The sequence below is a fragment of the Diorhabda carinulata genome, chromosome 2, assembly GCF_026250575.1.
Source record: "Diorhabda carinulata isolate Delta chromosome 2, icDioCari1.1, whole genome shotgun sequence".
Lineage (NCBI taxonomy): Eukaryota > Metazoa > Arthropoda > Insecta > Coleoptera > Chrysomelidae > Diorhabda > Diorhabda carinulata.
In genome coordinates this window covers 22055011-22080954 of record NC_079461.1, presented here as the reverse complement: position 1 = coordinate 22080954, position 25944 = coordinate 22055011, and the positions used below count along the sequence as shown (strand labels likewise).

The window sequence follows — 25944 nt, the reverse complement described above, 5'->3', positions numbered from 1 at the left end:
TTCAAATTTCGTTCATCTCATAGAAATTCTTTTTACGCCCTTATTATCTAAATATTTATAGTAGGACATGTGTGACTTAAAATTGTTGACACCCCAACAGATTGGACTTATATAAAACACCTTTATAAATGCCAATAGACATTCAGACTTTATTTATATTAGTTACTTCCTGTTGAACGTTTCCGGTGTCAATTTTAGGTTCGGTCCCCTATTAAAGAAGCAACGCCTCAACAAATTTTATTGTCTTTTAATCTGCTAAAGGAATGAGGCTTCGCGTATCCTTAGATATTTTAATTTTAAATTAGCTTGGAATGAATTAGTTGAATAGTAGAAAAAATTAGTTTGGAAATATTGTTTCTAAATTTAACTTTTATTTGTATTTCTTGGCTTGAACAATGGAAAGTTATATAACAAATTTGATTATTTTTATATATCGATAACAGTTGATGAAATTTATTGTTCTCGAAAAAAATAAATCATCTAAAAATTTATAATAGTTATAGTCACACCCTAATGTTATATGTATAAAATACTTCTAAGTATTGTATATTGCCTATATTTTCGGGGTAATTTAAGTAGTAAATAATTTTATATTTATGTTTTTTATGCGGTGATACTACCGAATATTTTGAAGCATCCAGTAGTTGATTTAGGACAGAAAAGTAATAAAATACGTATGGCGTATAAAGAATTTCATATGGACGAAAACCACGTGTCCCTAGATGGCGCGGATTTAGTCTTCTACAAGGGTGTTTGCTCTTTGGTTTTTTTTATGTGGTTTTAGTTGGATTTTGTTTATATCTGTAATTTCAATTCAATTCAATTTCAAATTCAAGTAACCTTGTTTAACATTATGGAATATATTGGAGAAGCAGATCACAAAGAGAGAAGTGGTTTTTAAAGTATTATGGGGCCTGGAAGAAACAAATTTAAAAAACATTGAAAATTTGTGTCAACAGACATCAAATCTACTTTCATGAGATAACAATTAATCTGAATGATATTATTAACTTTTTCGCGTTTTTAATGTTTTCGAATGATGTGTGATTGTTTTTTATATCAAAAAAACACTTTAAATAGATATATTAATGTTCATAAAACAACAAAATTAGTTCATATTTTGGCTTTGTTGTTATTCTTCCATTGAAGTTTGAAAAAAAAAATTAATAGATGTCAGTCACTTCGTAATTTCAGCGAATATAATTGATAATAACATTAACAATGATAGTTTAAAGATGGGACTAATATAATAATGTTTATAGTTACTTTTAGTAATAAATAAATGTTTTCATTCAAAAAAGACTTAATAATATTCAGATTTTTGGTTATATTTCTACGATATATTCCAAGGTTTTGAAACTCGATACTTTAGTGACTGTCATTAAAAAAAAAAGGAATTAAATTTAGAGATATTCCATAAAACAAATCGTTAACTTCCGTATATCAATCTCACTTCTAAAAGAATCCAAACCGTGTTTGAGTGAATTGAGTCAACATAAAGAAGATATGTTCTATTTCCAGCACTCAAGCAGTCTATAAAATAGTCAACAGTAGTTAACAATTTCTTTTAATCGGAGGTTCTTTCGTTATTTTTAGTGCTTCCCATTTAATGTTATGAAATCGTTGAGTTTTTTATTTCATAATATTTCGGTAAAACATATGGCGACATTATGAAACATCGATCATTATTAAGAAGATAATATTTGAATCGCATAGTTGTATAAAAGTTCCTATTTTACTAGTGAATAACACTAGTTTATTAACAGATTTGACTTAAGAAACTGTTATTTATAAACGAATACGTTTCCCACCTCTATATCATTTTACAACTTTCTGTGCGATTTGGTCTGAATTGATTTTTTTAGTTTGCAATTTATAGCTCAGATGGCGTGACTTATAATTTTTATTGTTCCTAATAAGGCAACGAAATAAATAGTAGGGTGTAAATTATACTCAAGGAAGTAAATCTTGTTTTTGTTGATTGAAAGAAGACGATTTAAAAATTTTAAGTAATGCGTGTATGAGTGTAAAGACCCCTTCAAGCTTGAAATATCAATTTCAAAATCGTTTCCCATATAATTTTCCTTCCGGGTGTAATTTTTGGCAAACGGTATTATATGATTTCTTTTATTACGTTAATACATTGACCCAACTACAAAATTTAGATCGAGAACACAAATTAGCGAGCAATAACATGTGCTAGTTTCACACACGAACATTATCCGGACTCGATCTAATTTTATTACATTAATACATATGTTTAACTCGTAAATTATATTTTTTTCCAATTGTTCTACATAAAGCGCTTCTAGAAGTACACCGGTGAGCAAAAAAATCGACAGACGACATTCCTGAAATCGAAAGTAAAAAAAATTGATCACCAGCACATAACCTTTACTGGTGTCCAACAAGAGCTCATAGAAACGCGAGTGGTGGACAATCAAAAGACTTAAGGCAGTTAACATTGACCAGCTAATCAACTTCGACCTAAGCATCAAACCATCAACGAGTTGCCAAAGGAAACTTTAATTAGACTGACGAAATATCTGGACCTGAAGTGGGTATAAAAGGCTTTGTTTGAACAAGCATTTGAATAGAATTAAAAGCCGAGTTGGTTGACCTTGAGAGCTGAGAACATAAAAAGAAATCTAGAGTCGATTGTATTGCTCGCAAGCATTCAAAACGTTCAATTTCATTAAAAATGTCTTTCTTCTGTTCAAGTATGCCAATAATTTCGATACATAAAACCTCCTGGCTTAATAAACAACCTCTCTTCAGAACCCAAGAAGCAAAGTCTTGGTACTAACTGACCTGGTGGTTTTTGTCGTCCCTCTTTTATCGCAACTATCAATTTAACCTTGATTATCAAAAATTGAAATCCTCAAATACTATAAATATATGCTAAAAACTAAAAAAAAATAATGGTTAACGAGTTCTACCTATAAGACAAATCTTTCAATTCAGGTGGATTCTGTATATTTCCGGAACATATTATTTTGGCGTCTTGGACGTATTGCTTGTTTTCACATATTTCTTCGTCTATGTTAAAAAGGAAAACATGAATAGACAACTTCCTCTGTTGATAGTTTTGTTTTGTTTTGTGTAGTGGCATCAACGTTTCAGGCTCGTTCAAATCGTTGCAAAAATTAATTGGGAATAAATGTTATTTTGGTTTCGATATTCTAAATTTTGTGTTTATATATTTAATAATACATAAACATAAAACGATTATGCATAAATGTTTTTTGTTGTTCTCCATTTGTTTGTTCAATGTATGCCTATTTATTGCCAATAAAAATTTAACGCCGATCTGGTTCGTCTAATCTAAATAAGCGTTTCTAAAAATATATTTATTGTCTATCATTAAAACTCATTTTTGATAATAAAACTCCTTAAACATAACCTTATAAAAATATAACTCTAAAAATTGAATATAGGTTATGTTACTTATTACAAAATGGAAGAATACGTATTTGCCATTGCTCGAAATACGTATCTAAATTATAATTTATAATAAAAAAGGGAATTTGATATTTGTTGTATAAAAATAAAAACTTACATATGATCTGTAGCCACTCATAATTCAAAAACTAGTAAAATGAACCACTTCATCAAATCACACTATAGCACTAAATTACTAAAATCGTTCTAAAATCACCCTGTATATATTCAATTAAAAAAAAATGATAATGCTCTAATACTAACTAAATTTAACTAGTTTTTCATCCATGTTTTTACTAATTTTTTATTAAATTCGAAAGACAAAGTATATATGAACATTCCGTATAGTTTGTGCATTATTCTATCTACTGTTTGAGTGTCTGAGTATTTTTGTGATTTCGACGCTCAGCGTCTTGGGCGCCTAGGCGTCGAACGTCGACGAAAAAATCCGGCCATTCACGATAGGACTATTTAAAGAATTAATTTTTGAATTACTTCAGACTATTTAATGATAATTCTTATTATTATTAACATCTATACTTTTGATACAAACATGATTCTAAATATACCTGTATGTAATTAGTATTCAAACTGATTTTTTTCTCAATTATATCCAACAATATTCATCAATAATACAGTACGAAACAATTCATAATAATATCGATTATTTCAATCGAAAACTTTACTATACTAGACTAAAGCGCAAAAGAAAATATAAATAATATAATTATTTTATCATACTACTCGTATAATGATATTTTGTCTGAAATAATTCGTATCTAGTTCTTCTTTTGACTACCTACTATATCTGCAAATCTTTCTACAGTAAATTATTGTGTGTTGCATAGATTATTTTGAGTTTTGTTTTTCAATTCTAGTGTTTCTGTCGGGTATACAATACTCAATACATAACCTACTACGTATGCAACCCTTTTTGATAAGCCTATATATTGTATGTTGCATAATATATATTACTTTTAATACAGGAAATTAGAAAAATAATAAACTACGTGGATTATCAAATATATATGTAAATTTTTTTTAATTAGCTTTTAATAAGTTAGAATATTACTTGAATATAATAAGGAATATGATAAGAAAATACTTTATAGATACAAAGTAATATTGTCATTTATAATTAATGTTTAAAAACGAGGATTGAAATGCAAAGAAATTTAACAATTAACCTTAGAAGACAGGTGGATTTTAATAGATTATTCGTGTTTTAAGGGGTCTTTTGTACAAAAATATAAATTCAAATCACAAAATATAGATTTTGAATTTTGGATTCCTATAAATCGCTTGGTTTCAAGATATCAGTAAAATAAAGATGGTATTAAGGACAATGAGATTCAGCAATGATGGGTGATTTAGTAAATCGAACAAACGTTTTTCATATTACCCTCGATATTTTTTTGTTATAATTTATAGTATAGAAGAGTTTTATTTTTCATAATAAAAAAAATGGCCCATGGGGGGATCGAACCCGCGACCTTCGCGTTATTAGCACGACGCTCTAACCAACTGAGCTAATGGGCCGTTAAATAAACTATGCCTGCAGCTATATTTGTATATAAAGTTGCGTATAATGAACCAAAAAAAATATTTATAAATATTAAAGCAATAATAAAAAGAAATTACTTTGACATAGTAACAGAAAAACCGATTACCGATTATTTTCAACTGATTTTATAAGAAAAAAGACCTAAAATCAAGATAAATCATCACGAAAAACACATAAAAACTTTAAAAAGAAAAATTTAAAGAAAATTATTTTGTTATGTAGTTTATTTTCGATATATATAGAATAATAGTGAATATTATTTATCATTTGTTTATAATGAAAATTCGTCTGTACTCGTAGAGGACAAAAGTATTTGAGTCATAACCTAAATATTTGAAAATAGAGTGGGCGTTGGCATCTATCCAGGTTCAAAATTGGTTTTTAGCTACGAGAAAACGACGAATTATGAAAGGAGGTATTAAAAAATCAATTTAGCAGCTGTACAGTTTAATTTTTTTATCCGTTTTTATCTACCCTGTATCTACATTTATTAAAATGGGATTGTCCATTTTGAATATGATTAATCTGTGTAGAGATGGGAATTTAATTTAGAAAATAACACTTTCTCGAATCATTTTACGAAAGACAAAACAAATACTTTCATGTCTATATTCAGCTACGAATATTGAATTAAATTATCTGTATTATATGACATAACTGCTTCCACTTCCAAAATGTAGTTCTAGGAATGAACTAAAAACTATTTTCACTTCTTAAACATTTTTTTAAGCAATTAACAATTAATACAAAAAAGTCAAAACTATTGGGTAGGCAACCCATAACAACGTATCATCTAAACGTCAAATCTAAATTCTTCGTCTTCTTTTAGCATTCCTCGTGCGTGCTTCTTCCATAATTCTATTATTTTCTTCTCTTAACCAAATAAGAAAACAGACTTTCTAGATCGTACACGTGTCTGTAAATCTCATTTACCACGTGAAAACGAAATTTCTTTGTTTATATATAAGCTTTTTTCTATGGGAGACTGTTTCCAGCTTTCTCTGTACTTTTTATTTATCTATTGGCGTTTTGTTTGGTTATATTTTCAAAAATATCTTTTGATATTTTTACTAATAATTAAATGACAGATTATTTTGAGTAATTTAAGACAAAAACATGACTACCTTTGTATTTTCCAGTCTGAATCCTTTGGCAAAATCATTAAAATTTAAAGTAGGTAACGACTGATAAAAATAGAAAGGTTAGTAGCTTCGGAATCATGTCGTGACTAATGATTTGAATTATATTTTTTTCGTAGTATGCTTTTCGAGTTTCTCTTTATAATTATTTTCATCGATTTAGAAATCATATTGGCATTAAATAAAATCAAATACAATTAAACGTACAAATGAAATAACAAAAATCCAAAATTACACATCAGGTGAATGCTCTGCCGCAGTTATTTCCAGAAATCAGAAATGGAATGGAATCTTATTACGAACGTATATCAAAATATAAAACTGTTGGGTCGGCGAAAAGAATTATTTCACCAGGTAGTGCAATGTTGCCATGTTATTTATTTTTATTTATACACAATTTTCGACTCAATCTTCTTTATATTCTACACAGTCAATCCAGAGTTTTTCGGTTCCGCCTCTGCTATTTCCTCTTCATTCATCTAGAATCGCTTTCCACCAAGCCAAATTTAAAATAAAAAAATAATCAAAAAGATCCAGCTCAGGTAAATACAGTAAAGTATAATAAACAAAATATTTCTGTTGCTACTTGATTTTAATCACGCGTTAAGTTTATCGCTAATTCAAAATATTATTCATATGATTTTATTTATTTCCGGAGAAGGTTAACAATGTGGCAACATCGTTGGAGTGAGCACCTCCACATCGTTATTTACCGGAGTTAACGCGCGTGTCTATAAAAGGATGCCCCCCACTACAGGTAACTTGAGCTAAGCACCTCTCAGCGTAGCTGTCATAAAACAAATTCCGCGGTGTTGTCGCGTCTATTTATTTATCAGCGTATCAGCGATGTGAATTTTACAATTGGTTTTCGAATATTTTCGTGGTTTTTATTTTTGTTTTTGTTGGAATGTATCAAAATAGGCAACATCGTTAAAAATTTATATATAACTTTTATTCGGATAGCGAGTAATAAAAATTCTCGTATAGAAACAATAGAAATTTAAACCAGAATATAAATTTTATTATAATTAAAAGTCTGCAACGTTTCTTAATATAGTCGCTTGACTAACTAACCAAAAATCGATTTTATTCATCAATTTAATCTCCGTGCTTGTAAAAAGATTTGTCTTTTGCTTCAGAATAGTCTTCAGATTCATTAATTTATTCTTCATTTGAGCGGAATTTTTTATTGACGAGTATTTTTTTGAGATCAGTAGTCATTGAGGGCCAGATCTGGACTATACGGTGGATCAGGAAGTAATTTGTCCAATTCAACTATCGTTCCCATCGATTTGTGAATCGGTGCATTAGTGAAGTGGTGAAACAGTCGTTTTTCCTTGATTTTTGTATTCAAATGATCCAACAACTGGATCTGGATGATCTATACGGTGGATGATGGAGCAATTCGAAATGTAATTGGTGTTTTTTTTCTGAATATTCCATGCGCATTTTAAAATACTGAAGTCATAACCTTCCCAGTTGACTACTTTGCATTTGGACGCTTCGTACCTGGTTCACCAACTGCAGTCCATTCTGATGATGATGGTTTTGATTCGGGAGTGAAGTGTTTCATTTACTACTTCATAAAAGTCATATGAAATCCCTCTAATTGCTTTTCCACGTAAAAAATAATGTTTAGTAAACAATCAAAACAGTTTTTTTCATATGACTAATACATCAGATTTAAATAAAATTTTGACATCAAAAATTAAGAATTATGGAGGGTAGATAGTATGAAAACAATCTGTGAGTACGTCGAAATACGTTAAATAAGGGTGGTATTCATTAGCATTAGGGTAGATATCTTTTAGGTTATTTTTTCCTACAACGTAAGTCGTTGAAATTTTATAAGATGATTTAATGTATCTAAAATACTTATTTATATTTTAAATCGTCTTGTGAACTTCTAGAGTACGTTGTGTATGAAATTTTTTCGTAAATTCCACCGGTTGAGTCTAACATAATAGTTTGAGTACCAAAATGCACGTAAAATGCATAAAAAAATCGTCGAAAATAACCCAGAAAAAACATGAGTCACCGCCGGTGCGCAAAGTCGTTCGCGTATCTATTCCAAAACGCATGTGCCGTTCGAGACGCCTGACTTTATTCCGACGACGGCCGTCCCGACGCTCAAATACGAACGACTCAGCCACCACTTTCAGGCGGCGAAGGCACGCGGGTTTCACCTCTGAAATTTTCGACGGTCAGTGCATACTCGACTCGATCAAATACCAAATAGTTGAAAAGAATTTAATATTGATAAAATGGCTTCTTCCTCAGTGGCGAGGACCTCCAAATACTCGTATCGTTCCTCAGGAACTGCAGGTGGTGCCGCCGATGTCAGCATCGAATACAGCGCGGACTTGACAGCTCTTTCTAGGCTTGAGGTAAAAATAAAAATCGTCATCGGGATCATGTTGCAACGATGTGATAATTTTTTTAGCCAATTTGTGATATTTGTGAAGTGGATTTTTTGTAAAAAAGTGATTTTTTGGATTAGCCTTTTGATCGGTAATTTTTGTGAGTGGTCAAAAATTAGAATTTCTATACAAAAATTTTGTAAAAAGTTTTTATAGTGAAAAGGTTGCTTTTATAAAATTTGTATTACGTACGATTTTTTTGATATTTAAAATTTGATAATGTGGAATTTTTCCAGAAAATTCCTATATTTTAAGCACCTATTTTTAACTAACTTTTTACCACGTTGCCATATCTCAATGAACGAATTTCCAAGTACAATTTTATAAACTTGAGAATGTTCAATGTTCAAATAACGTTAAAATAAATGAAAAATTTTCTTCAACAATTGTTTTTAGATTCAAATTTGCATAAATCACTTTTGTATTAATACCATATATTTACTAGATCTTTTTTTTCCAAAAATACACGATTTCAATCTAGTTTTCATATAAATCTTGATATAAAAAAGATTTGCGCTAAAAAAAATTCTAATTCTAAGTAACCTCTAATTACATATTACCATTATAATAATTCCAAAATTGCGAATTAACTTAAATTATTATTTCAAATAATACAATTTGGCAAATTTTCAAGTCGAAATTTCGACGTGAGTTATAAATATAATTATTTGGCTTGTATTACATAAAAAACATCGAAATTCGTTTTTTGAAACATTAAATTTAAATGGCAAAAACGAATTTAATCGATTCGTCCGCCAAAAGTTGAAAAAAATTTAAAATTATGGCGAACGCGCGGTAAACCTCCACCAAAATTATAAATGGGATACCTTAATGATAATTTTTTGTTTCACAGGATAAAATCCGTCTCCTTCAGGATGACCTCGAAATTGAAAGAGAACTTAGAGCTAGAGTAAGTAAATATTCAATAGTAATAATTTTAAATGTTCATGCACAAACCATATTTCGTTTATTATTGAAGATTCTAAATGAAAAATTCGTTACTTGATGTGTTGTTGTGTATAAATAGTAAAAAATATATCAAACCAAGTTGAAACTACAATTTTTTTGTTTATTTCAAACCCAAGATGATATAAAAAATAGTTTTCGATATTAGTTTCTTATCATTTTCACTAAAATCGATGTTTTGTACTGTTCAATTCGATTTATTTCATATAATTTTCAGAAAAATTTTATTTTTAGTCCACCAATTCACAAATAGATTACTCACTTTCTTATTTTAGAATTGTGACTCAATTAGGTTACTTTTATTTTTAATTTATTAAACGATTCATTTATATTATAAGTTTAAGAAAAATAACGTGCAAAAAGTAATAAAAATTTTTAAAATATTATCATTATTTTCATAAAAAATGTATTTTAGAAAAGTGAATCGGGGTTATTATTTTCTCCAATTTGTTTAATTAGTTATTTGTTTTGTTGTGATAGAATCTTCAATCTCGTTACACGATTTTGAATCGGAAAAATAGTTTTTCATTGAATTTTTGCTTATATCTCGAAATAATTCAGTTCGAGATAAGAAAAAGCAACTTTAAAATCCATCAGGTCCATCAAATTGTGTCATAAAAGTCACCAAAAGAAAACATAATATTTATTGATGTGTCACAAGCATTCGGTAAAGTTTAAGACAAAGAATTGGAACATGAAATGAAGATGTACATAAAGTTTTTTGATATCTCTATATTTCAGGATTAAAGCGTAGCTCGAGAAAATGAATTTAGAAGCGCTACAGGGATGTGTTTAATGACCTTTTGTACATTAATTACATGCCTAAATTAGAAAATGATACTCTAATTAACTCTGCTATATTTCCAGCAGGAAATAGACATGAAGAAGCTGTAGATTTAGGTATCAATCAATGAAATAGGCAAATGGACAAATAAGTGAAAAATTAAAATAAATGGATCCAAATTTATAGTTGTAAACTCACCAACAAAATACTAAGTTTGATTCAAATATTGATAAGTGTTTATGTTTCTAAATCTTCTTAATTTTAGGTCTCTTCTGATTTAAAATTAGTTTTTTTTATAATTTTTGAAAGACAGTCGATTACTTTCAGTTTTCACCAAAATATGATTTGAAATTATCAAAAACAACTAATTTGAAACCAACAGAGACGTAAAATTTACGATTTAGAAACATAAACATATAAAAAAGATGTAAGAAATAAAAAATTGAAGACATTTATAAAAAAATGTATGTAATTACACAATCTATTAGTATTATATTGAAATATGGGGTTGTGCTAGACCAAAACAGTGTCCAAATCATTGAAATATTGCAGAATAAGGTACTAGGAAACATCGTGGATGCACCTTGGTCCATTAGAACCAGTAGTTTCCACAAGAATCTATATACAGATAGCGTTAACCAAACCAAAATCTCACTCTTTCTTCCTTATTTATCTTTGAATCCGTTTGCCTAATTCGTAAACAGGTTCTCCAATTTCAGAAAGATCGTTGCAAGGTTATCCATTTAGGAACCTACCCGCTTCACGTTCAAAATTAGGCTCAATATTTTACAATGCAAAAAAATGCACAATCACTTGCCAATTGAAATCAAATTCGCAATAATTTGAAGGCATATTTACCTTATTTTCTTTCTTAGTTGGTTACCCAGATCAGATTGTAATCCAAGGATAATCAACTGAATAGTATAGCAGAATAAGATACAAGAATTTGCTAACATTGACGTTTCGTTCTTTATTTATAGTGCTTAAAATCTTATATTTTTTTTCTCAGATCGAAAGAGAAAAGGCCGATCTCAGCGTACAGGTAATCCAGTTAACTGAACGTTTAGAAGAAGCTGAAGGTGGTGCGGAAAGTCAGGTAAGCTAGTTTACCTTGGTATTTATAAAACGATTATTTTTTCCTGGAGGTTATAGATATAATTCGAAATTTGTACCTTCCTCTCATTTTTTTTAGTTCTTTATGCCAATTGTTTGTAATTTTATTTTGTTTTCTTGTGAAAACCCAGCTTTCTCTACCATTTGCGTTCGAGTCTTATAAATTTTGAGTTTTTGAATATTTACTGCATTGAATAGATTGAGGAAACTTCCAACGCATTGATTTATCTCCGAATTAATTTTTATTTTACTCTGGACAGACATTTAAGAGCTGAAGAAACAAACAAAAAGCAATTTCGTCTTAGTTTTGAATTTTATTACATGCTAATAAGATTTAATCTATTGTTTTGCAAAAGCTCCAAGTATCTGATACTATTTTTGCGTTTCTTTTTAGTTTATCGTTTGTTTGATGATGGAAATCTTTCATTTCTGTGTTTATGCTGAAAAATTTATATGTAGTAGTTGTGTTTTATCATAAAACCATTATTTTCTATCCTTGTATCATTATTTACGCAATTATTTATATATTTTTGACGCAAATTTCACTATTATAATTTTAATTTTCAATTGACGTAGTTTGAAATCAACAAAAAACGCGACACAGAATTATTGAAGCTTCGTAAGCTTTTGGAAGACGTACACTTGGAATCCGAGGAAACGGCCGCCATTTTGAAGAAGAAACATCAAGAAATCGTCGTCGATTTCCAAGAACAAATTGATTCTTACGCTAAAGCTAAAACTAGGTGAGCCAAAATACAAAATATATTAATTAAACATTTTCAAAATTCCTTTAATTTTAACTCTATTAGAAGTACTCTGAATCTAAGAATTAATAACAATTTGAGATAAAATTAATGGTTGATGATGATCGTTGGATTGGAGCGTGGATCTGGTACACTCCTTTCTGTCCTTAAACCAATCACATATAACCTTCTTCAAACAGTTTCGTTTCAAATTATCGAGGCAGGAAGTCTGCAGCTCGCAGTTTTCAAAAACTTCTTCTGGTGTACCATTCAGAATTGACCTTTATTGCTCAAATAAAACGTCTTTTAGACGTCTTTCAAAGTAACTAGATTGAATTTTTTTCAGCATTTCCTTGTACCAATTGGCACATGCTTCTTTTTGAGATTTTGTTAAATTTTGCGACCGAATCTTTTTGAAAACCAAATGATCATGCAATATTGAATGTAGACGATTGAAACTAATGCTAAAGTTTACCTCAATCTCCCATATATATAAGTTTACGGTCAGCATCGATGTTTATGGGCACAGCAATCTATTTTGGATGACTTTTAGAAAATGTAGCTCCATTATAAAATTCGAAGCGACTTGATCGACATTGCCATTGGTTTAATCCACGTCGAAAGTCATAGAAAATCATTAAACGAAAAGTATTTGTATTACAAGATGTTCTGAGTGCGTTCGCCGTTAAAAATGTCAAATTTAATCATGACAATGTCAGATTTGACATGTTTACATTGTCATTCTTCAAAAATTAAGTAGTATGTGATTCTTTTAAACTGTGGGACATTCCGTAAATATTTTGTACTTCGAGAATTGATTAAATTTTGAATATTTATCATTACAAATATTATCAATTATTTGAACACCTTCGTTATATTAGTTTTTTACCAATTTATTGTATAAAAATGGGGCGTCGTTTTAACAATCTAAATCTTTAAATCAAACTTTGAAATTAGGTAGTATGTAGATTAAGATTTCTCTCGAATATAAATACGACTAGAAACTAATCAGATTCGATGATACAAAATATTTTTTTTAAGATTAGATAATAGTTTGAGTTGGAACCGTTTTAAACGACAAGCTCGGCGCCGATAAAAATAACCTCACACGTATCCTAGCCTTATTTGTCTCGCTCAAACACAACGTTCTGTATATGCCATGGACGAGGACGTTTTCCGCAACAATTTTTTTCAAAAGCGTTATCGCATTTTCCGTAATTTTTATCATTTAATAATGAACGGAATCTTTAAATTAAAAGTATAACATCCTATTATATGATTATGAATCGTTAATAGTTAATTAATTAAATTTTTACGATTAATTTCTAATTAGTTTGGAAAAAAATATCATTGGGAAGTGAAAAAGTTGAAAAAAAAAATTTAATGCAGTGATAAAAATGATTTACAAGTTAATTTTCTTTTGTTATTTCAAGGGAAACCCTTTGGAATGAAGATTAAACAAATTCTTCGTATTTATATCAACTTTTTTTTTATTTGTGATATTTTCTACATGACTTTTCAGTGAATTTATTATTTCTTAGTGCAATCAATGAAAAAACTTTTGAATAACTCACTTTGTTTTGGTCAATTTCACATTTACGAAAAAAAATCAAAAACGAAGTTTTGTGTATACTTGTATATGTAAAATTGAGTATTGGAAAACTCGTAATGTCAAACTATCTGAAACAACCCCTATTCTTATTTCATTTTGTCCTCGTTGGAAAAAGCAGCATCCAAAATTTAAAACATCCCTAATCATGAATAAACCGAAACGACGATTTCTAAATTTTATCAGTACCACTCACTACAATAAAATTATGTATACTGATGCATCAAATAATCAAACCACATCGTTTACCATCTTTCGCTAGCATCTACGAGTTATATCAGATCCTCCAATAGTTAATTATCTATCTTCTGAAGACATATAATCAATTGCATGCACAGATTTGATCAAATCAATAAACTCCATTAGAAAAATATAATCATGACTCTATTGGCCATTTTGTTCTGGTACTATCATCACTTTAATTTGGATACCATCTCACACTAGAATACATGGGTGCGAATTTGCAGATCAAGCTGCAATGCTATGTTATATGAAATCGTTGTAGCCACTAGGAAGTTCGCTCCAAGAAAGTCTTGGTTATAATCTTCTCCTTCATCGTCATCATCGTTTTTTCTAATAATCGTGATAATCAAGTTGTTAGAATCTTTGTATGGGATGATTTTGATTCTAATCGGTTCAGAGGATCTTCATATGTTAAAATAATCTTCAGTTTTTTCAATCTGGTGATGCAATTCTAGGCTTATGCGTCTATTTTCATCTACATCAAATTCTTCATGGTTTTCCCCTGATTAATGATGATTGTTTATAGTACAGTTTTAAGCTTTCAAAATCCCTTTCGGTTGGAATGAGTTTCGACGACGATATGAAATATATATTATGAAAAACCAGAGCTTCTTTTTTCGATTTAAACCCACCTGTGTAAAGTTTTCTATAATCCAACTGTAAATTAGCGATGGAAACAGTTAAATTGCCAACGCGAAAAAGCATCTAGTTTTCGATCTAAAAATAAACGTTTATAATTTGTACGTATATACCTACGGCAAGAATTTGGAGCAAATTCATACTCGTACATATTTTCGTAGGTTAAAAATAAATTTCAAATGTTGAAATGAGAGAAATATTCAAGAAAATAAACCATTAAACGGAATAGCTATTTATAACTTTGTATCATTCAACAACTATGGTAAGCTGTAATAATCAATTTCGACATTAGTTTTAATTATTCGAAAATTTATTGTCCAAGTACGTAAAGACAATCAATTTCGAACAAATTATAGTCATAAATGTCAAGCAGATCGAAAGAAACTAAAAGAAAAAAACTGAAAAGTTGTTTGGAATGTAAAAATCTCATTCAAGTTGATGAAACTAATAGAAATTACGATAAAAAAACCATAGAAAAAATTATAATAAATGAAGGGATGAAAAAAGAAGATGAACTAACAGCAAAATTAGTTTTACCACTTACCATTACACCCTTAATTTGAGCCCAGTCATTTCATCTACTAATATTTCTTTACATTTAATTAAAATTAATAGTTTTGCTTTCGATATTTTCAAATTGTATCTCAATGCCGAATTAGATCATTTTTTTTGGGGTTGATAATGAAAATATAACTCTTCCAGGGCCGAAAAAGAAAAAAGCAAATTCCAAACTGAAATCTATCAACTTCTAGCTCAAGTTGAAAGCGTCACCAAAGAACGCCTAATTGCTATCAAGCAAGTTGAAAAATTAGAAGTAACCGTCAACGAACTAAACATCAGAATCGAAGAATTGAATCGTACCATCGTTGATATAACTTCCCACAAAACTCGCCTTTCCCAAGAAAACATCGAATTAACCAAAGAAGTCCAAGATCTTAAAGTTAATATAGAAAACGCTCTCTATCTCAAGTCGCAGCTCGCCGGTCAATTAGAGGATGCCCGCCGCCGAGCTGAGGATGACGAGAGAAGACGTTCCCTTCTGGAAGCCAATCTCCACCAGGTCGAAATCGAGCTCGAATCAGTCCGCGTACAACTTGAAGAAGAAAGCGAAGCCCGTCTCGATCTAGAACGTCAATTAGTTAAATCCCAAGGTGAAGTTCAAGTTTACAAATCGAAATATGAGACCGAAGTCGCCGCTCGCGCCGAAGAAGTCGAAGAACTCCGTCGTAAATTCAACGCCAGAATCCAAGAACAAGAAGAACACATCGAATCTCTGTTGGTTAAAGTTAACAATCTCGAAAAACAAAAATCTCGTCTACAATCCGAAGTCGAGGTACTCATTATCGATTTGGAGAAAGCTAATAACACGGCTAGAGAACTCCAGAAACGCGTCGAACAACTCGAGAGAATCAACATCGATTTAAAAACGCGTCTCGATGAAACCGTTCAATTGTACGAACAGAGTCAACGCGATCTTCGTAACAAGGTCACCGAACTTCAACGCGTCGTACACGAATTGGACAAGACTCGCGAACAAAAGGACCAGCTCGCTAGAGAAAACAAAAAATTATGCGGTCAGTATTAAATATTTATTAATTATATATTCACTAAACTTTTTTTTATTCAAGATGACCTTTCTGATTCCAAAAATACCATCAGCGAGCTTACTCGTCGTCTACATGAACTCGACTTGGAGGTTCGTCGTTTAGAAAACGAACGCGATGAGCTGACTGCAGCTTACAAAGAAGCTGAAGCTGTAAGTATTAATCTAACTAATATTTTCGATAGGACAACTAAATTGATAAAATTTCTTGTGCAAGGTGTCTCAAAAGAAAGTTAACATTCTGGGGAAACGAATAGGTTTATTGAAAAAAATTTTTTACATATCGGAATATATTGCTTGGGAATTTATTTCTCATAAAGTACATCGCGATCCTCGTGATGGTTGCTATTTGATGAGGGATGGATGGAAAGTCCGTCGTAGATTTGAGCTTTAGATTTGATGTAACAGGAAAAAGTCCATAGGTATTAAATTGGGACTACATGAAGTCTATGTCAATCCACCACGCAGCACTAACTAGTGACTAAATTCCCAAAATCCGGGGTATCGATTGACATATCTCCTGCGTCCCTCTGAATGGCTACGTTCATGCAAATACAAAGATGGACTTTTTTTGAGACACCTTATATTGAAACAATTGTTAATAACTTATGATATTTCGTATTTTATTTGTTAATATATTTTTGAGAAGCATCATTATAAAGATATAAATCTACAATAATTTCAAGAAATCGTGAAATTTTTAAAAGTATGATCCTTTTTTATTTTATAGGGGTGTTAATTTTTCTATTCAACTTTCTCCTTTTAAAAAGTTACCATTTTTCCAGCGTGTTTTACATTATTGTTCATGGTTTTTCCTTTTTTTTTTCGTTTTCGTGACATTATACTTTCCAAAAACTGGTTCTGTGTTATCCATGTGCTTTATCACATTCCTTCTTGTGTTCTAAACATCTCTGGTATATCATATGTCTACTTATTACCTTATTTTTTGTTTCTTTATACACGCATTTCAATAATTCGCCGTTAACATCTTTTATTTCCATGTCATTCCATATTTTCGTTCGTGAGATTTTATCAAAAGCTTTTTCTACGCCAATAAATGCAATGTATACTAATTTAAATCTTGTCATATTTCTAAACATTATTTCTTTTTTAATGAACGCTTTTGCTTCTCCTAAATCCAACTCACGTCACTTTAAAATCTCTTTCCGATTGTTTATTTTTTTCCTCTATAATTGTTGTCTCCCCCTTTATATGCCTCCCAAATATCTAAACCATTTTTTAATATTTAGGAATACTTTCTTGTGTCCATGGTAGAAAGTAACTTGTTAATTTTCAGGGACGTAAAGCTGAAGAACAACGTGCTCAACGTCTATCTGCTGAGCTCGCTCAATTCCGTCATGAAGCCGAAAAACGTCTACAGGAAAAAGATGAAGAAATTGAAGCTATTCGGTAAGTTAATATCATTAATTATGTAATGAATCTCAAAAACTTTCTTAGTTTGTTTATATGGCATCTAAAATAACTTTTTGGCAGTGTTAAGAAAGAGTAAGGGTTGGGAAAAGGAAAAAAATAATTCAAATTTTCAAAATAAATAACGTTAAATGTTATACAGATGGTTTTAAAACCACCGAAGGAGCTGGCGATGGAATATTTGGAGCTGGAATAGTAAAATGCGTGTATTAGAAAGAAATTCGAAGGATGGCGGACACCATCGGTGTCTTCCTGGGGCTAAATTTATTCAAAAAGTTTATTTTTATTCATTATCTACCCGATTGCATTTGAAAATACCAGGTCCAACAGCGCAGAGTTTTTCTATGATTATTTATTTAGAAGATGTGTTCAAACCGTCTAACTCGTGTTTTTAATACCAGCATAATTGTTAGTTGAGTGTAAGCAGCTGTTCGTGATAATTTTACCTTATTATTTCCACTGTCTGCATAACAAAAAACCATTTTTAAGAAATAGTCGCTATAAATAACAAAAAAATCTACTTGACATTAGTTTTGAATTAATTGAAAGGAACTATAGAAGTATATAAAATATATTACACATTACATCGAAAAAGTTTACGTATCGTTGGTTTAGAAGCCACTACTAATTGATATATAAATAGTAATCTAATAATTCTGCATTTAAATGATCACTGAATCGGAATGCATTTGATTTATTTACATTCTAAATATATACAACCGTGAACTGCCAATATTCGATTAGTTGGCATAACTAATAGATAATCAAAATATATAAAAACACAGAGGCATCAATAAAAATATTCAGTTGTTAATTAAGCATCAAAAATGGCGGTATCGAGTAGCAAATGGCGTCCTAAAACTTCCGCTTACGATTACAACTATGGCGTCGGCATCAATTTCTATCAACCAATGGTGGATTTTATAGAAGATAAAAGTAGGGGAAGGAAAGTGATTATGCCCCACCTTCCGTGGACGGACGAACTGGGCTTGGAACAATTCGATCCCTTGAAAATAAAATCATATTCGCAAGAAGATCTATCGAGAATTTCTCGACAAACGGAAGCTAGTGCCAAGACGAAATTGAGAGATTTCAAATCGAGTGCTAGTTCTAGTTTTGTGTTACAAAAGTCAGTGTCTGCGGCTACTATCACGCAAAAAGTAAAAACCGACACCAGAAAAAAGAAAACTATGTTGAGAGATATTAGAAGAATCAAAGATAGAATGTACGAAGATTTGGAAATGTTCAATCCCGATAAAGACAGGGATTTGGAGAGAGAATTAAAAGCCTCCCAGAAGTTTTTGAGAGGTAGATCTGCTAAACAAATAGAACAACAGCTGTTATCTCAAAGTAATAAAGCTATTGCTGAAGCGCTGGATGAAGATATTCAAAAATCTAGTCATGTATCGTCTAGCGGGAAATTCGTTAAAAAATTAACGATGAGAAGTCACGTTAAATTCATGGATGAAAGGATTCAATCCCAATTGGAGGAAAGTTTTAAGGAACCTCTCGAAAATCTAAGCGTCGAGCTGAAGGACTTCGATAGACGATCTGCGCATTTTTATCAGGATAAAAGGTGAAAAATGTGGTGTTTGTTTTTATAGTTAATTGAAAATAAATGTAAGTAGATGTTCGTTTTGCGTAAACGAATTTTATCAAGTTTATTTTTTTCTTACTTTAAATATTTTACAGTTTTTTAAACGGTCAAAAAGAACATACTTGGAACTAATTTACATCGAATGCGTTTTTAGTACGAAATAACCTCAAACTTTACTTTTTTAGATAATTTATTTCCATTTTCCGAATATATTGTTCATTTCTATAAATAGGTAACAATTAAATTATAAGTTTCTAGAAATATAAACTTCTAACCCCTATTTTACACTTATAAGGGTTGATTTAGTACTAATAAAGTTGGCGAAGATTTTCAATAAGTCGTCAATGCTGGGCTTACTCTATATGTCTGAAAGTATCAATCTTGAAGGCCGCTTCATAAACTTGACGTTTGCCGTTGCCGTTTGACGTTTCTAGATAATTCTACATCCTATTTATAAACTTGACGTTACTTCCGTTAACCTAAAAATTTTGTTACTCTTTTTGACTGTGTACTGCTTTTTTGTTTTTGTTTGTAATCCAGTAGATAATTATGGACAATAAGGTTCGAAATGGAACTAATAAAAAGTAGTCAAAAATTTTGCGATAATTTCAATTGCCACAAAAAAATAAAGTCATGAGGTAAACAACAATCTTTCAAATTCACCAGGATGACTGTTGACGGCTCTTTTCAATTTCTACGAAAGTTGCTACGAGGAAAAAAAATAAAATTCGGTAAAAGGCAACTGTAAACGGCATGTCAAGTTTATAAATCGATCGTAAGTCTTTCAGACAAAACTTCAACCACTTTTCACCACCCTTTATATATACAATGTGGAATTTAACTATTCTTTCAAACTTTGCTGTTATTTCCAGTAATCTCCATGAAACATTGACCAAAACGTTTCTCACTTTATCTATCGCGAGAAGGGGGATTTTTCCTCACCCCCATTCTGTTCTTTCTCTCTTTAGGGGGTGGAATTATCAAAAACACGTCGTTCTTTATCTGTTTTGTAGAGCTGTTTTCAGAAAAAGCTCTATCTGCGTCTTCTTATAGCTTCAGCTTGATTAGCAGCCTTGTCCACAGCCATTATTATCCAATTCCTCAACCCATTTTGTTCTATCGCCCTTCAGGGGGAGGAATTATCAAAAACACGTCGTTCCTTATCTGTTTTGTAGAGCCGTTTTCAGAAAAAGCTCTATCTGCGTCTTCTTATAGCTTCAGCTTGATTAGCAGCCTTGTCCACAGCCATTCTTATCCAATTCCTCACTCCATTTTGTTCTTTCTCCCTTCAGGGGGAGGAATTATCAAAAACACGTCGTTCTTTATCTGTTTTGTAGAGCTGTTTTCAGAAAAAGCTCTATCTGCGTCTTCTTATAGCTTCAGCTTGATTAGCAGCCGTGTCCACAGCCATTATTATCCAATTCCTCAACCCATTTTGTTCTTTCGCCCTTCAGGGGGAGGAATTATCAAAAACACGTCGTTCCTTATCTGTTTTGTAGAGCCGTTTTCAGAAAAAGCTCTATCTGCGTCTTCTTATAGCTTCAGCTTGATTAGCAGCCTTGTCCACAGCCATTCTTATCCAATTCCTCACTCCATTTTGTTCTTTCTCCCTTCAGGGGGAGGAATTATCAAAAACACGTCGTTCTTTATCTGTTTTGTAGAGCTGTTTTCAGAAAAAGCTTTATCTGCGTCTTCTTATAGCTTCAGCTTGATTAGCAGCCTTGTCCACAGCCATTCTTATCCAATTCCTCACTCCATTTTGTTCTTTCTCCCTTCAGGGGGAGGAATTATCAAAAACACGTCGTTCTTTATCTGTTTTGTAGAGCTGTTTTCAGAAAAAGCTCTATCTGCGTCTTCTTATAGCTTCAGCTTGATTAGCAGCCTTGTCCACAGCCATTCTTATCCAATTCCTCACTCCATTTTGTTCTTTCTCCCTTCAGGGGGAGGAATTATCAAAAACACGTCGTTCTTTATCTGTTTTGTAGAGCTGTTTTCAGAAAAAGCTGTATCTGCGTCTTCTTATAGCTTCAGCTTGATTAGCAGCCTTGTCCATAGCCATTCATATCCATTTTCTTTTTTCTCCCTTCAGGGATGAAATGAACAAAAACACTGATTTTAAACTGTTGTATACTTCCTAGACGAAATTCAAAATAGGAATATTTGCATTTGGTGAACTTTTATACAAATTTCCAATTTTCAAATTGAAATTTACGGTATTTTCATACAGAACTTTATTTGTTTCTCGCCCTTTATATTTACAATAACACGACGTTTAATAAATGAACTTTGGTGACTCTTTTGAGTTTTATGGGGTATTTTTCAGGAAAAGCTCAGTCCCCATTTTCATTACACTTTCAGATTGCTTAGCAGTCCCTTCCCGTTTATGATTATCGATAATTATTTCCAAGCAATTCCTTGCCTTAATGTTATTTTTGCACCCTTATGGCGTGAAATTATTGGAAATGTTGATAAATATGTTTAGCTCAAAATTCAAAATAGGGAAATTTAAAATAACGAATTTTTATAAGAATTTCAACACCCTTGTTGGGAGTCTGCCCTTCGTATTGTTTTTATTCGACCTTCTAATATCCTTAATGAGTTCAATTGAAGGTGAGTTATTGAAAATTGAATGAAAAATTTCGAAGGAATATAAACAAAAACTAAATATATATGTTTTCGAATTTCTTTTATCTTGTTTAAAAAATGAATATCTAATTCGAATCATTGTATAGAGGACAATGTTATATAAATAAAATTGGCAAGACAATCTCGCACGAGTTGAACTTAACATCGAACAATTATAATTAGACTGCATTGTCTGATTAGTTATGTAAATCTAATATTTTTTTTTTAATTTAAAAATAGTACTTCTTAATGTTAAAATACAACGTAATGTTTTTACTATTCGATTTTTTTCTAATAAACACTATTTCAGATAGAAATGTATTTCGTAAACTCAAAATTTTCGTTATAAATTATTCGTTTTTGGTTTTAGTAAGGCTACCAGCATCGAAATCGAACAGCTTAATGCCCGCGTCGTCGAAGCCGAGACTAGACTCAAGACCGAAGTAACTCGCATCAAGAAGAAACTTCAAATCCAAATAACGGAATTAGAAATGTCCTTGGACTCCGCCAATAAATTAAACATAGATCTCCAAAAGACCATCAAGAAACAATCTCTACAGCTAACCGAATTACAAGCTCATTACGATGAAATCCAACGTCAATTACAAGTTACTTTGGATCAACTCAGCGTGTCTCAAAGGAGAGTTCAAGCACTCACAGCTGAATCTGAAGAAATCAGGAGCAATTATGAAAGTGTAAGTATATTAAATGACATCACACATATTATAGGAAATGGAAAGATTGAAGAAAAATTAAGAAGTAGAAGAAGAATGTGAAGAAAATATAATAAGGTATATAAAGCCACTAAATTGGGCAGGATGCATCTTAAGAAGGAAATCTACAGAAATGGTGAAGGAGTTAATACAATTGAAGATGATACCAGAATTATAAGAATAGTAGACTGGAAAACCAAATGCGAAAATAATGGAGAAAGGTAATGAACGAATCCAGGACTAACAAAAGAACACGGGAAGTAGGTAATCACCGAAAACGTCAATAGTAATCCAAGAGATTAAACAGCATGATGATGATATTGAATGATAGATATTAAGTTTGTTATTTATTTTAGGCTCTTCGTGGTAAGAGACAAGCTGAACAACTTGCTGAAGAAGCTGGAACTCGTGTCAACGAACTCACTACAATCAATGTCAATCTAGCTTCCGCTAAGAGCAAAATCGAACAAGAATTATCGGTCGTTATTTCGGACTACGAAGAAATCAACAAAGAACTTCGTATATCCGACGAACGTTACCAACGCGTGCAGGTAAATTCAATTCTAATTTATATATTTTTTATATAAAATTGGGTGATTAACTAGATTAGGGCGCGGAAATCATCCCTTCGGATACTTTTTTCGTTTGAATAATCAAATAATTTTAACTATCGATTTTTATGAAACCATCGTTGGATTTTATTAAATATTATTTGGAAATTAATCATCGAAAGGAGTGGAAGGGTTTGGGGGAGGGAAGGGGTGTTGAAATTTTGTACTATTTTTATACACTATCCTAATACAATCACACAAAATAAACGAGGGTTGTTATACCTCTCTGATGAGACGTGATAACGTCGAAACTAGTCAGTGGTTACAGATTATAAATCCTTCCTTGCCATTAACCAGCTGGCAAATAATTCTTTTTAATTAATACATGTATATATATATATATATATATATATATATATATATATATATATATATATATATATATGTTTCGAAATCGTCTCGAATTTAAAAAAACTTATTGTAAAACAGAAGAGACCTAAAATCAAAAACTTTTAGAAGCATATATACATCAAAATAAACGATTCCTACTATCACCTCTAAAATATTTAATTTAAAATTTCGAAAATTTGTTCTGCCGTTCTTCAAAAGAGAAAAGAACTACTTTCCTGACTAATGCTTCGACGAATATTGAATTATATCCCTTCTTAACATCCCCAATGACTTTCAGCTGCAAGGAAGGTTTTGTAACTTCTAGTTTCGATGTTATAACACTCGATCAGAGTGGTTTAATAAGCTTTAAATGAAGATGGCGCCAGTTGGCGTTCGCTAGGGAATGTTTAACTACCCGAACCAATTAGCGACACTCTTTGACGTCTTCAGTTTGAGTTCAAGACCAAACAAGGGTTGTTAAGCCACTCTGATTATACGTAATAACGTCGAAACTAATCAATAGTTACGACCTCTTCTTGCAATTGCGAGCTATTGGTGATATTAATATCGACGAAAAAGAATTATCGATATCACGCTCATCAGAGGAGATGTAATTCAATATTCGTCAACGCAATAGCCAGGAAAGTAGTTGTTTTCTTCTTCGAAAAACGGAATCGTTAATTTTGATATACAGCGTAATTTTCTCTATAAAATACCCAAATTTTAACTGAATTTAGATAATTACCAAAAATTGTTGTTATTTATAGGCCGAATTGAAACACACCGTCGAAATCCTTCATGAAGAACAAGAACGCGTTGTAAAGATCGAAGCTATAAAGAAGAGTCTTGAAATTGAAGTAAAGAACCTGTCTGTAAGATTAGAAGAAGTCGAAGCGAACGCGATCGTAGGAGGAAAACGTATAATTAGCAAACTGGAAGCACGTATTAGAGACATCGAAGCTGAATTAGACGAAGAAAAGAGACGTCACGCCGAAACCATCAAAATCTTACGTAAAAAAGAACGTACTGTTAAGGAGGTTATGATCCAATGCGAAGAAGACCAAAAGAATATTGCCCTCTTACAAGAAAGTTTAGATAAAGCCAATTCGAAAATTACCATATTCAAGAGACAACTTCAGGAAGTCGTAAGTACCAAAAAACTTTAGGTTTAAGAAGAAAAAAAGTTGAATAATTTTTTTTTGTAGGAGGGTGTATCTAGTCAAAGTATAACTCGCGTGCGCCGTTTCCAAAGGGAATTGGAAGCAGCCGAAGACCGCGCCGAAACCGCCGAAAGTAGTCTCAACTTAATCCGCGCCAAACACCGCACTTTCGTCACCACCAGCACCGTACCCGGCTCTCAAGTCTATTTGGTACAAGAGCAACGAGCAACTTCCGAAATCTAACCATTCTACACACTATAGCTACTAATAGACTGCCTACAACAGCCTTTCAATATTTTATTTAAATTATTATACACATACATCAGAATTGCTACTTAAATAAAATAATATCAAAACTTCAACTGGAGTAGTAGCCACTGCTAGTTTTACCTCAAAATTGGAAATGAAAAACGCCGCTGTAATGTATGAAAGATACGTTCCACAAAATTTAATATCTAACTCAATTATCAACAATATAATTATAACGAATAAACTTCACTTCGTTGTCGATTATGATGCAGCGCTATTTACGGATATAATTGGAACTAAACTACGTTACAGCGACGTTTTTTAATACCCAACGCGCCTTTTTGTAATACGGCTATGGCATCGACATATACGTGTTTTCTGGATTGTGACGCGGTGGAAATCGTACCAAAATATATTTTTTTTGTTTCTCTTTTCGTGCACATAAGTAAATAATACGTACTCTCTTTGAAATATATTGAAACGTACATATTTCAATGTAATCACCGATTCATTATGGTGTTTATAAATCGCGTGAAAGTGTCCTATAGAAAAAGAAATTTGTAGGTTTCACATTGTAAAATTTTAATTATACTTAAATGTGGGCTCCTGTTAGAGGTACTTACAGGGGTTAATTGGATTGTAATTTATAAGTTTTTGAATGTAACGTATAGGAAATAAATTGCTTATAAACAAATCGTTTTTTTAATGTGTTTCCCGAGCACTACACCCTACAGTTCAAGATCTCGAGTGATTGCTTTTTACAAAAAAAAAAATGGTATTCAAAATTAGAACCACTGGAAAATCTACTTGAAGTTAAATATCTAATAAAAGTAGCATTTATATTCTAAAAATTAATTCCTGTTCATATTTTTTCAGTTATTTCAATTAGAATGTCTTTTTTTCTAAATGTACGATAAAGGAAAGACAACACAGACATTCTGGTAACGTTTAATTTTAAAACTAA

The 25944-nt window shown here is 31.3% G+C and overlaps 2 protein-coding genes and 1 non-coding gene across 8 annotated transcripts in view; 1 reads left to right on the top strand and 2 right to left on the bottom strand.

Annotated features, from left to right (window-relative positions):
- LOC130904129 (FH1/FH2 domain-containing protein 3) overlaps nt 1-3827 on the bottom strand; it is a 67770-nt gene extending 63943 nt beyond the window's left edge. For 4 of the 5 annotated variants that reach the window (XM_057816705.1, XM_057816704.1, XM_057816708.1 and 1 more), the window contains exon 1: nt 3560-3824. In XM_057816705.1, the coding sequence (XP_057672688.1) occupies nt 3560-3580 (21 nt within the window). In that variant the 5' untranslated portion in view covers nt 3581-3824. Of the gene's footprint in view, nt 1-3559 lie in introns of all 5 variants that reach the window. The other variant, XM_057816706.1, reaches the window with a different exon arrangement.
- Nucleotides 3828-4906: 1079 nt separating this feature from the next.
- Trnai-aau (transfer RNA isoleucine (anticodon AAU)) lies at nt 4907-4980 on the bottom strand. The gene has a single exon. It is a non-coding gene; the product is annotated as a tRNA-Ile (tRNA).
- A 3187-nt stretch (nt 4981-8167) lies between these two features.
- Nucleotides 8168-25674, top strand: LOC130903580 (paramyosin, long form). 2 transcript variants are annotated; one of them, XM_057815768.1, is made up of 11 exons: nt 8168-8531; nt 9418-9474; nt 11324-11410; nt 12004-12170; nt 15364-16235; nt 16290-16417; nt 17562-17674; nt 22288-22612; nt 22987-23181; nt 24339-24716; nt 24777-25674. In XM_057815768.1, the coding sequence occupies exons 1-11, from the start codon at nt 8409-8411 to the stop codon at nt 24972-24974; spliced, it is 2643 nt and encodes an 880-aa protein (XP_057671751.1). In that variant the 5' UTR covers nt 8168-8408; the 3' UTR covers nt 24975-25674. The 2 variants fall into 2 exon arrangements, with proteins under 2 accessions (XP_057671751.1, XP_057671752.1); XM_057815769.1 differs by lacking the exons at nt 8168-8531; nt 9418-9474; nt 11324-11410; ... (2 more) ...; nt 16290-16417; nt 17562-17674 and adding an exon at nt 18432-19271.
- Nucleotides 25675-25944: the final 270 nt, after the last annotated feature.